At 40.7% G+C, this 13,016-nt stretch overlaps 1 protein-coding gene across 1 annotated transcript in view; it reads right to left on the bottom strand. All coding sequences in view use genetic code 11, as the record gives it.

Annotated features, from left to right (window-relative positions):
* Positions 1–442: 442 nt before the first annotated feature.
* EGR_07921 (hypothetical protein) overlaps positions 443–13,016 on the bottom strand; it is a gene marked incomplete at both ends in the record, with an annotated part of 24,005 nt that continues 11,431 nt past the window's right edge. The window contains 10 exons of the mRNA XM_024497170.1: positions 443–606; positions 1,650–1,741; positions 3,405–3,949; positions 4,387–4,447; positions 4,526–4,580; positions 4,921–5,065; positions 5,834–5,962; positions 8,627–8,743; positions 9,351–9,659; positions 10,433–10,719. Of these exons, the coding sequence (XP_024348440.1) occupies positions 443–606; positions 1,650–1,741; positions 3,405–3,949; positions 4,387–4,447; positions 4,526–4,580; positions 4,921–5,065; positions 5,834–5,962; positions 8,627–8,743; positions 9,351–9,659; positions 10,433–10,719 (1,904 nt within the window). The remainder of the gene's footprint in view (positions 607–1,649; positions 1,742–3,404; positions 3,950–4,386; positions 4,448–4,525; positions 4,581–4,920; positions 5,066–5,833; positions 5,963–8,626; positions 8,744–9,350; positions 9,660–10,432; positions 10,720–13,016) is intronic.

Genomic DNA, 13,016 nt, shown 5'->3' with positions numbered 1-13,016 from the left:
GCCTCTGTTGCCAAAGGCCCTTCCACGCTATTTTAAAATATAACAATTACTTTAAAAGTACACTTGGTTCTTATGCGCGACGCCCGTCTCGAATTCGGCTTATTAGATACGAAAAAAGAACACTATTTCACCCTGGCCAGGAGAAACCTATGCATGCATGTTTTGAGACGCATAAGAAACTCGAGGATTTCGCACACGTTGAGTCCCAAGACACGAAAATACAGTGATAATGAAAATTTGTTGGTATTTTCCCTTTCCGACTTCGCGGATTTGTAACAGAGGCTACAAAGACACAGAGGTAGTCAGAACATAGCAAAAATGAGAGAAATGGAAAGTTGGCATTGATGTCAGTACGGCAGATTTGGCGATCACAATGTGTCAAAGTGGAGGGAAGAAAGAGAAGTTGAGAGAAGAGTTTGGCGTGGAAAAAATGGAATTGCCATTAAGGTGTCTCCACTGTGCGGTTTGCTTTGGGTTGCAACAGACGTCCATAGAGCTGCAAGAGCTTGTGAATTGCTGGCAGGAGTTGCGAAGATTCGGCCACGAAGATGCAATTTACCACCAGAGGGTAGATATCGATAACGCAGCTCCAGGTATTGGCATCAACTGCAATTTTAGGGGAAGAAAATAAATTGGTTTTATTCAATAGGAATAAGTCGAGCTGAAATAAGTGGAAATTAGCCTAACGAAAAAAGGCCTTTTATCGCTGAGTAGGATCACCAGCAGTACTGTCCATCGATTTACTAAAAACAAATATTTTATAATTTATTTACCAAGACAAGAGAGGAAATACAGTACCACGCAACCCAGACAACTGCTTTGGTAGAGTGGACGAAAATTCCACCTACAGAAAGTGGTCTCCAGAGAATGGGAAGAAATTCAAAATTAAACCAAATGCAGACTTCGCTGCAGGTTTGCTCAATTCATGCACATGGGAGAGAGATTAAGAAAAACACAAACGCTAGCATTAGTATTAAAAGAAATTGAAATATTCTTTCGATTTTACGCAGAAGATGCAACGACGCTAATGAAATTGGGACCTAGACATGGCGGGCATGATAATAAAAATATGCACAAAAAATATTGCCACCCACTTCATCAAACGACAGGAGCAATTCACAATGGCTTCAAAAGTTCCGAATTGTCGTGCGAGGTGTGCTCATAAGGGTCGTTAGAGGGTTAATGAGAACTGGACACTTATGATTCAGTACGGATGAAATGGCCAGCCTCAAGATGCACCGAACCCACTAGCAGCACTTAGTAATATGATAGGACTGTAGCTGTGCCCCTGTTGTCGTGTTGGAAGATGAATGGCTTATCGACAGGCGAAATTGATGGAAAAGCAGGATGAATCAAGGGTAAAACTTGTGAAACACAGAGTCAACCAGCGCTAATCAGCTTCAACATAACGGCTGAGAGATGAAAATCCACTTCGCGCCCGCGATCTGTAGAAGGACATTTATACACGCAAGGCTTCATTGTTGAGAAGGGGATGCCGTGAATAATTAAGAGCGCAGCAGGAGAAAGGTTTAGCACGTCAAAGTGGTTCACTAACCAAATGTAGGAAATGGAGAGGATGCTTCGCGAAATTGCAAAGAGGATATGAGAAAGAAGGGATGAGAGATGGAAAAAATTCGACCACAACTCACTTGAAGTCTTGGAATTCGTTGGAGGAGCCGTAAAGTTAGTGAGGAGGACAGTCAAGGCTTGGAATGCGAAGCTCACCTCCGATAATTTCGCGCTGGGCGGCCCGTAAGGAGAAAAAAGAACATTAGATAAAAATATGCGATACACAAAAGGCCCATGTGATTAACTAAAGGGAATGAAAAAAGGTAGAAAATAAAGGAAAATGGAAAGCAGTAAAAATGGGAAGGGAAGCAAAAAATTGTGGTAACGCCTGCAGTCGATTTCCAAAAAATTTAGCAAAGTTACAACACCCACAGTTTGCATCGGATGACTGTAAAAGTGAATGTATCTACATATTAAGACGTCTTAAGCGGGTAAAATCATTTCCATCTATGAGGACCAACAGACGAATTTCAAGTGGTAACACTTTCAGACAAACCACATGCACGACAGGCGAACAAGCACCCATTTTAACTTTTAGGCATTAATTCTACCCGAGTGCAAAAAGTTGAGGCTGAAGAGGTTGCGTTCAGAAGTGGTAAGCGCATGAACAGCAAAAAATGCGTCAACTTATGATCAGTTAAAAACGTTGAGACTTGTGAAGTACGGAACCCATGGTGTTGCAAAATTGCCGTCACGTTTGAACTTTGGTGAAGGAAGTGTGCTTGCCTTGCCAGGTTGTAAACTGAGCAAGGCTTAGAAGTTTGGCGCTCACTGAATCCAGCTGTGAACGCATTGGGTTGGGAATCCTCTTATGAAACTTTAGGGTAATACCGGAAGTTCAAAGTACACAGGTGTAAGCCGAATTCGTTTAAGCAAAAAAAAAAATAATTAGCGCTACACGACGGTGGGGAACACGCGTACACCATTGGAGTGTCCAGCAATCATGCATCAGAGCAATGAAGGAAGGACTCCGAACAACGCATCACATCAGTCGGGCGGTAAAAGAAGCGCCAACGCACGGTGAAAAAAAGAATAAAAAGTATACTGTAAGTAGAGATTATTCAGCAAACACAATGGAGGATTAATGCGCAATAGTTCATTGTTCAATCCTCAACAAATTATGCAATTACAATGCGTGCCAACTGGGAAAAAGCATGTTTATCGCAGACTAAAAATACCCTTAAAGCTGCAATCAGGTGTTGACAGTGAATGCGAATACACATAAAATAAGAACACGACATCGACAATTTCACTGGAGTGCATGCTTTATACTGACAACAAAATCTCTGACCTGAACATAAAGATTGATAAGAAGGGGCTCGTATGAGGCAAATTTAGATAAAGTAGAGTAATAATGGACAAGATACTGCCAAATAGATATTCATACGCACTGATGAAATGCTCCATGTCACAAAAAGTTAAGGCAAATGTAGTAAACTGAATAGCTGAAAGTGGGTGATGCTCAGAAAACTCATGTTAACATGGCATTAAAGTGCTAAAAAATCGGTATAGTTTTAGCATTTCCAACGGAATTTTGCATTAAGAACAGTATTTCTGTATAAAGTAGCAATAAATGTTTTACATTTAACCATTTCTCAAACCAGCCAAAAACATGCTATTAAGGACAGAAATAATGCGCATCGTTCAAACATGTTAGTAACACATACAACACTTACTTTCAATCACAAAACTGAGGCATGAAATCCCGGGCGCTTGTGGCGTGATGACTCAGATAAACGATGGGGATGAAAAATTATGCGATATTGGGGTTATATGAATAAACGGCTTTTGTGCAAATTTTTAACAAAATGATTCAGAAAGATAGAAACGCTTACCGTGGCAAAGGACACTTTCCAGTCAACTGGGCTGACTTGGCAAAGCGTTGGAGGATGAACCTGCATCGATCCAAAACATCGCGAATAGCGGTTCGACAGAGCACGTGAGGTTTGCTGCCAACTGCTGGGAGTTTCAGGGAGGATTGTGAGGAGGTGGAGCTATTGCAGGGAGAAAAGTCACTCTGAAAGAAGGCGAAGGAGAGTAGCGATTCAAAACACCGACGCATGAATTTCTCTCTGGAGACGAAAGGACGCATATCCCCGTCGATGGAGGTTATGAAAGCAGCGGCATCAGCGGCACCACTGGTGGAGGCAGTGGAGATGGTAGAGGGGCGGTGAACGAAGGGCTGGAAACCAGTAGGGGCTAGAGGGGGAGGCGTGGGTGGACCAGGGCGCAGGGTGTTGGGGTCGAGGAGGGCGAAGTCAGCACTGCTGATTGACGCCTCCACTGAGCCCAGACCCAACACACCAATCAATTGTTCTATGAACCTCGGAGGTAGACCCTCAGGTCGGGACAGGAACCGGTCACAGATTAATTCGATAAACTGAAATGGAGAGTTCAATCCATCGCATCTTGTAGGAATACTTTCAAGCAGTTAACTATGTATACGATGACGCTTACCACTATTCATGATTTTTTTTAATCTAAACGTGAATAATGTCTAAGTTAACTTTATTGATACTGTTTAAATGGTACGAATTTTTCAACCATTAAAATCCTCTTCGGCTCACTACTTATAAAATTCGGTTCAACTCAGTGAGCCTATGACCATAAGTCGACATGTCGGCACTTGAAAGTAGTCCATATGGACGCTGCTGAGAGTAATGAAAAAATCCTTACAATCGGTCTCATTATAGCTGGCCGATTCATAAATTTGTGGTACTGTATGAACTAAAGAGGGGAGATCTTAGTATCTAAAATTTAATGTAATGAAGCTATTCTTAAAGCGAGAGGGAGCATAAGTATTTAGCTTTAACTTACTTTGCAATCCAATGCTTCATGTTGCTGAAATTCTTCACCTGAAAGCGGTTCCACCGGTTGACTGAGGCGTTTCAAGAAAGCAATTAGTTAGCGAGAAAATTTATTGAATCAATCTATCTAATAGACCCAAAATACTCACTTCTGACAGAAAAGAAAATCCCGAATCGTAATGTACACCAAGTTCCATAATTCACCTAAATGGAAATAGAAGAGAATGCGGTATTTCCGTTTGAGTCCGTCATGAATTCGCAAGCCAAGCAGCGAATGATTGCACATGGAAACAAGGCTTGTAGGCTTTGGTTTTTGAGCAACACGGCGAGACTGCCCATTACACAATTGGTATACTTAGATGAAGGGACCAAAATGTTCAAATATTTGGTTTTCACAGGGAAGGAAAAGACCAAAGGGTGCATAATCAAACAATAGTGTTGACTGCCACCAATAACATGGGGTATCGTGACGTGGGAGGAGAAACAGAAAGCGGGTAGAAAGTAGCCAAAAGGGCAGGCGAATTCACAGAAGAAAGTATCTTACCATTTGCTGTTTTCGGGAGCGAAGATTTTTGTTTTGTGGCGATGGGGACTCCGATCGCGATGGTCTCCATGAAACACTTACTCGCGAGCAGCCAGGTGGACCGACACTGACACTTGTACTTGGCCGCCAACGGAACGTGTAACGCCTGTGAAACAAAAACGAGACAAAGAAAAGCTCAAAATCACTCAAATCCCAAAGCACTTATTTGGTCATACAGGTAGGTTGAATCGTAAACAACATTATCCCCATTTGTCACATACCTTTATCCACTTAGTATAACGTTTCCTGTCCAGTGGAGACACGAATGATGAAGCGAAGCGATAAATTTTGGGTGCAGTAATAGTCGCTGTAATGCTTTGCCATTTGGAGGCATTCGTGCGAGGACAAAAACGTTCACATTTTAAGCATTGCATCACAATTCTGGTCGTTTGAATGGCACTAAACTAACAGTCGTGCGTTAACTTAAGTTCAGTGCTAAAGGCAGTAAGGACTCAGTAAAAGGCGTACTCGTAGCAGCTGTACAAAAATGCTAGAAGCAGCACGCATTAATAATGTAGATAGGCTAAAAAACTGTTGCGACCCTGCAAGTTCAGCGCATTGCCCAAGTATTAATAGCACACGTGTTTTAAAAAACCTGCTATTTCGCTTTAAAATTAAATCAGAAACAAATAAGTATGCCGTCAAAGAAGAATGCGTTGCGATGGAATACGCCCATTGGTGTAAATAATGGCTCGTATAACTTGGACTGAGCTTACAACTAGCAGTTAACTACGTCAGATGGCCATACTTTATGTTTGAGAATGCAACACTACCCGCCTCAATCCTTCCTCGAAATGTTGACGCAAACCATAGAATTGGTGGTAAATTCATAATTATCATCGCATCAAATTCAATAGGGAGCAGAGTAACTTACTTCCACCATTTTCAACAGGCCATTAGCATTGCGAAGGACCTCCGAGTTTGCAAAAGCCTTATAGAGCTGTGTAGCTAACTCTAGGCACTTCTCGGCGAAGACAATGTAATTCATGGGTATAGCCTCCACCTGATGATAGAGACAAGCATGGATAAGTCGGCAGTGAATGAAGATTCAGCCATTAATAATGACTGCCTTGGATAAAATAAAGAGACCACAGAGACTGAAGACTCGGTAAGACGTGTGGGTTGAGATGTATTCCACTAGAGACGAAGGTGCTTGAGTGACAAAAATTAACTAATTAAAAGTGAACTCCACATTCGCAGCCTTCATGAAGGTGAGACGAGTTAACTAAATTAGCTTGTAGTTAAACAAAAATCTCATTTGACAATGCACCCAAAAGTTGTTTCCAAGAATTAGCACGTTTACCACAGAGAAAACTTAGTTTGAGAACTATAAGAGCGCCCAAGCAGGACCAAGGCCACTTTAAATAGATATGAAGAATCGATCGGGTTAAAATTAACATAAATTTATAGTTACGTTTCTAACTGCTGTGCATTTACCATTCTCATCGGTATAACACCGAAAATATGAGAAACAGACAAATGAGGCTGTATGCGTGTAGAAATGTATGGAATAAGGCAAACAATTTGTGATATCTCCAAAAGACGAGTAGATGCAATTAAAATTTGAACGCACTTTCAGCAGTTTTGTGGCATCACTACTAGTGCTAATCGCTAAGCTGGAGAGACCGCATTGAAGTGCTAATTGCCTTCAATTGCACCTTGTTAGACAACGTAAATACCAAAATACTGGCTCAAATAGAAGGGGCATTTGATTCTAAGTGGTAGGAAAAGAAGACTGAGGTCAGGAGGGTGTTGATAACGTTTCAGAAAAGAGTAACTACAAGATTCAATCAAATTCCTTGAAATAATAGAAGTTCTAGTCTCAAATGACCAATAAATAAGCAAGCAATTCATCACAAAGTGGATTTCAGTGCTACTCCAGACTACAGACTACATGGATTAAAGCAATGGATCAAATGAGACAATGTACAATTATTTTGGCACTCAGGCTGACTACTCACCTCAATGAGTCCAGACTCATTAATAATCCAAAGCAAATGCGTCAGCAAAACCGGTAAACAATAACAATTTCCAACATCTATTAGCATTTTGAGGAAAACATCAGAGGCCTGTATTTAAAATGTATGCAAACGTATCGAGGCAAATGGGTGGGAAGATATTGTATTCACGCTCAATTCGATGGGATCACTAAGGCTAAGAATTCTTCCATATGCCAAATTCTCCAGCATGACGGAAACAATAGTGCCTCTCTGGCAGGCACCATTGCACTCGGGGATTTAACACCTCGGTGTAAAACAAATAGCATTAGATCAGACAGGAGCAGTGAAGAGACTAACTTTAGGAAGAAACTCCAACCACCTTTCCGTCTAACTCATGAGGTTTCGTAAACCTGCACTGGAATGCGGGTTAGCACTGAGATGGGCAAAACAAGAAGTGTTACAAATTAAATTGTCATTGCCACAAACTGGAACTTTTGGTGTATGAGTTGTCTGTATCCTATCGGAACCACCAACCAGATAATCAGTGGGTAAGACTAGGACAGACGGACCCATTCATTAACATGGATGACGTACGGGCACAGGCCTAGGTAGCGACTAGCGGAGATCACAAGGAGGTTGTGTCAAAAACTGCAGTTTAGTCTGGGTCTCTTGGTCGGAATAGTCATGTGTATCATTAATACTGGCGTGACCTTGAGCCTAGAGGGTCTATTCATGTACTTAAAATCGATCTGGACGTTCTGTGGCTCAATCAGAAGGGAGTGAGTTAGAGAGTGATTTCCAGAGGGTTCGGAGACCATCTGCAAGAGCAGAAAGTTCTATAAAATTGAACATTGACGTTTGCTTGGAATTGCAGACATCTCCAGCAAAAAGCATGACTTTTCATCACGTGATGGAGAGCCAAATTTGCCAGTCCCATGCTCTCGCATCGGATGGGCTGATAATTCTCGGGAAACACGAATATCTCGTTAAATTAGCATCTATGTTAAATACTTTTCTGTGGAAAAACCATCAATTCCCAAACAAATTTTAATGAATAGAGCTTAATTTAAGATAAAAGATAAACCATGGAGCCGTGGAAAACAGCGTAATGATATCTTCCGTTCAAACAGGCAACCAGTTGTAACAGTAATTAATGGAATTAACTGCTGCAAAAAAGTATTTAAACCATAGAAAACAATTTCATAGATATAAACTATCAGTAGATGGAACTTCTCAAAGGAATATCTCACCCTAGACTTGGCAAAGCGGAAAGTTAAGCAACGAAACTGTCTTTTATTAGATAATTTGAAACAGCGATTATGGCCAGGGTCCAGGAGACAAACACAACTTGCCTATCTATGGTGAAAAATAGGCTCTATATGTATTGAGTAATGTGCAATTCTGTCTTTTAATGAGGCAAGATGAAAATGCTATGGACTTGTCTGCACAAGGCAAGTCTGCCAAGATTCGCGGTATATGAACTTGGGAAATAGCATAAGGCTATCGAGATGGCAATAAAGGCATTGTTCAATGCCAAGCCTACCTTGAATACATAACAGGCGAAAAGAAATAAAACGCTGCTATTTAGTAAGGTTTAACGATAGCAATAAATTGCTCGAAGTTAAGATGACAGTAAGTCATGAGAGATGTCTACCTAATTCTAAAGTTTCGATGAAACGGAATTAGAACTTTATGGCTTTCAAAAGAGAACAAAAAGGACGACTTACAAGGTCGGTGTTTGAACCTGGTCTGGTGATTCGAACAGCATATAAGGACAATCGAAGTAGCAGTTCAAGGAATGGGACAAGGAGGATTTGAAAAGTAGACTCGTTTGTTTGAATTGCCTGAAATTAGTGGCAGGGGCTTAGTAACCAGCTACCTGTCAGTGCTTGAGCCTCAATGCTTTACTCGCGGTATGTCATAAACATGGTCAGAAAAGTGGATCTCTTACATTCATAATGTAAAGTGCTATGGAGTGTTACACAAAAGTGGTATGTTAAAATGGAAAATTCAAGATGACTAAACAGTTACGAAAACGGCAGCTGAACAAATACTAAAGATCTGCAATAATAAATATTAAATTAATGTGAAGAATCATCATAACCAAACCTAACTACAGCGATTAATTAGGTGGATTATTATGAACATTGGAAGTGGATTTCCCCCTCCATAGGGGTATAAAAGGCATTTTCTTCGTTCAAAAAATACCCAATCATGCCTTAACATATTAACAGTAGATTTACTACTGTCGTTAATGATCTATTATTAAACAAATGCATAACAAAGATAGTAATAAATCATCGGACATGATAAATACAAGTGCAAGAGAAATCGCCGACTGAACGATATGAAGTAGTTTAGTGCTTTGGACAATGCACTTGGCCAATTTTAGGCGATTCCGAAAGCTCAAGATTTCGAAGTCATTCTGAAGCAAGTCAAGAGCAACCTTACCTCACCAATCACTGAAAGACAGTTAAAGACAGATCGCTGTGTTTGTGTGAGACCTTGCTCGTCTACGACGTTGGCAGTGAAGGAGGACATAAAAGAGGGTGTTATCGTCGTCGCCGTCGTTCTTAAACCATTCACACCCGATAGAGGGGGTTGGTGACTTAAAAGGAGTGGGCCCAGCACGCCCTGACTTGCAATTTTGCTAAACTCTGCGAAGAAGGCACCATTGAAGTTCTGCTGAACCCTTGGAAACAGAGGAGGAAATAGATCGAAGAAGAGGGCGAAGAAATCGGGACCGAAGGTGCATGCGGCCTATAAAAGGATTGGGGGGAGCATAATTTGGTCCCTTGAATATCAAGTGATTTTACGTTGTTGCTACTTGAAGCTGCATGAATACCCATTAGTTACCCGCCCAACCGTTGGGGTGAAACATTTACAAGTTTGGTTGTTTATCCACTTATAAAGATATTATGGCCGTAGCAGCACTTAGAGACAGAGTAAGAATGAATAGTTCATCAATGGTTATTAGTGAATGCTTAATAAGTTGCAAATGGCAGAAATCAGATCCTCTAATGATAGGGAGCAGGCACAAGTGAGTGGAAGAAGAGAAGGAAGTCCATAAATATATTTCGGCAAACTTCTGGAGGTTGATAGTATCAAATTCTAAAATAGACACACGAAGGTTGAAGAGATCTGACACGTCTACATCGACAAAAGAAGTCTCGGAACCACACAGATATGGCAGTTTGGACATAGCTGCAATGCAAATAATCATATAATAACACTGCACGAAGTTTTACTAAGTCATGAGAAAGTAAACTGTGAGAAAATCACGCATAAAGTCAAACGAACTCATTCTAAATTTGTCTGACGAAGTATGGTTAGTCAATACAGGTTCTGTTACCTAATCGTTCATAAATTGAGCTACACGAAATCACATTCCACAGCACTTATTAAAGTCCTACTTCCTGTCCTTAAATAACTTTCTCCTCGGAAAGAAAAGCAAACAGTGAAAGCTAAAACCCCATAGTAATCAGCATACACATGCAGAGAAAGCAATCCGCGTTAACCCGAGTGAGGCATACAGGCTTTTGTAGCGTTGTGTTTTGCGATTGGAAAGCTTCGTTTTTCGTAATGTCCTCAGAGGAGTTGCTGGCGGAGAAGAAATCAATGAATTGACCTCCAATGGATACCCAAGTTCGCCAAAAAGCCAACCACGTGGCCGTTGATTTGTCAATCGCACACTGTGAGGTATCGAAATCCAGCAAGATCCTCAGGGTCGAAAGGGCATTCTGGGCGATCTCCGAATTCGGCGTGAGGACAGCCCGTTCAGCGTTTGAGAGCAACCGTTCCCAGATTTCGAAAAACCTATCTAAAGGAATATTAGAACAATAGCCATCAACGAATGGAATAAGGGTAACTAAAAGCTAGGTACACAACGCGTAGAAATCCGACAGAATAAAGGAAACTAAAACAACTTTGATGTGAATGCTTGAAAGGTGGTGCGATATTGGGTCACAATTCGCTATTCATATCACTCACCGAGAATCATTTTGTAAATTAGTCTAGATTAAACGCAAACATCAAAAGGCTTATTCTGTATTGAATTATGAATTTCTTAACTAAACACGACAACCAGACGTGCTGTAATCACAGTGTTATCCCAAAATCAAAGATGGAAGACATAAGTACCAGCATAACTACAGGCGATGGAAATGCCCACAAAGCGTTTTACAGTTTTTCAAAGGGAAGGGTTCTCAGGAGATACGGTAAACTATGGCAATATTAGCCGGGACTTTATAAATGAAGCATATACTGGGTTTAGGCGATCCTGAATTGAACTAAAGTCGTTAGCATAAATTATGGATTAAAGGTTAATAAATTTACTACGAAAATAAACATCTAAGTCAATTTCGAGGATTTGAGCCTATAACGACCAAATTTGTATCACCGCAAATCACATTCATTTGAATTCTACATAGATGGAAGCAGATTGGTAATAGGGGTCGCAAGAAACGCCTTTGGCCATTTTTCCAAATTACCTCATTTTACTTTGGATTCTAACATTCTCATGCGAATCTCGCGGATTACGGTAAACAGACCATTCAAAAGCGCGAACACTAGGACTAACGTAGAAAACGCATGAACATTAACCCACAGCGAATAATGAATTCGATTTAAAATGACAAATGCCATGGCCACAATCATGAGGGCTATGATTGATGTACCCAATCGCCTTTCATAGGCACATACGGGGAAAGAAAAAAGCAGACCACAAAACAGAACGAATAAAGATGTATCGGTAAGACAGATTCAACTAACTGCTCATGAGCATGATGAAACTTCAGAGCAGAGGCCTTTGTTGCCTTAGTTCAGAGCATAGCTGGTAGCCACAGCTCTCGTGCATTTCTCTTGAAATGATCTTGACGACAAAGGAAGAGTTACCACATAACAATGTGGCGGAATTCGATACCAAAGGAAATTCGAATCCTCTAGAAATATAGTTGCTAAAACTTGGAAGTGAAAAGTTCTCTGGGATCGGAGACCTTCTCAATGATCCACTTTTGGGAACAAAAATAAGCACTTACTTCAAACATCCCTGAATAAGCAAAAGAATATGAACTATTCATCTGAGGAATGGCGAAAGTACAAAAACCTGAAGTCGAGAAGTCGCGGTTGATGTTAGGCATAAAAAATAACCACATGAAACAATTGTGTTCAAGGTCAATCCACCAAGTAGAGGAAGAATTGGCGGATATATACATTTAAGCCTTTGCAAGTACAATACAATGGAAGGGCATTTGTTTTCCAGCTAAAATTCAAAGCATACAATTATTCTGTTGGCCCCACTTATTTCATTGTTTTAGAAACAAAAGAGCTATATCATAAGAGTCCATGTATTAAAGGAAACCAGAGAAAAGAAACCTGCAGCCAATAGCAGCAAACATGTTTGCCCATGAGAGAATTGTTTGATTGCACTGACCTAAACGATTTTGCATGGGTGAAGAAGGAAAGATTCAGTCAGACGGAGGAGAAATTCAGCAGAATAAAAGTGGGATTTTGCGATGAAAGATTGTTGCATAAAATGGAATTTTACGTCCAAATGCCCCATTTCAACGGCATTAAAAGGACGCGAAGTAACTCAGGTATTGCACTGTTTTGGTTATATTAACGGGGAAATACAAACAATTGTACTTAACAGGAAAATTATTAAGTAGCTCCGGCGTAACAAAAGCGGATAGATGGATATTGTACACAATCTTTGAACGTGCAAGTGATGTGGCTGCATTTTGGAAGTCGGTGATGGCAACATCTGCTTGCTGTGAGGCCTACCTTTGCATTCAACGCATCGTAATAATAAAGTGCGGTTACAAATACAACACCTTTCAGAGAGTACTTCACGCGAACGGATCGTTACTCACGGTCTGGCTAAAGAAGTCGACTTTAACGCCGTGAAAAGCCAAGTAACAGACGCATAGGGGCACGGAAGTAGTAGCAGGTTCTTAATGGCCAAAGCAAATTGAATGTTATACTAAAATCATTATCTCGAAAATAAACAAAAAAGTGTTTAGTGAGTATCCAGAGCTACAGGTACCTAAGAGTCATTTGAAAAATCTCAAAAAGCAGAAGCATTAATATTTAGGTGCCCCCAGGTTACACGAGTGGTCC

Source organism: Echinococcus granulosus, assembly GCF_000524195.1.
Source record: "Echinococcus granulosus chromosome Unknown EG_S00090, whole genome shotgun sequence".
In the NCBI taxonomy this organism is placed as follows: domain Eukaryota; kingdom Metazoa; phylum Platyhelminthes; class Cestoda; order Cyclophyllidea; family Taeniidae; genus Echinococcus; species Echinococcus granulosus.
This window is presented reverse-complemented; position numbering and strand designations above follow the sequence as displayed.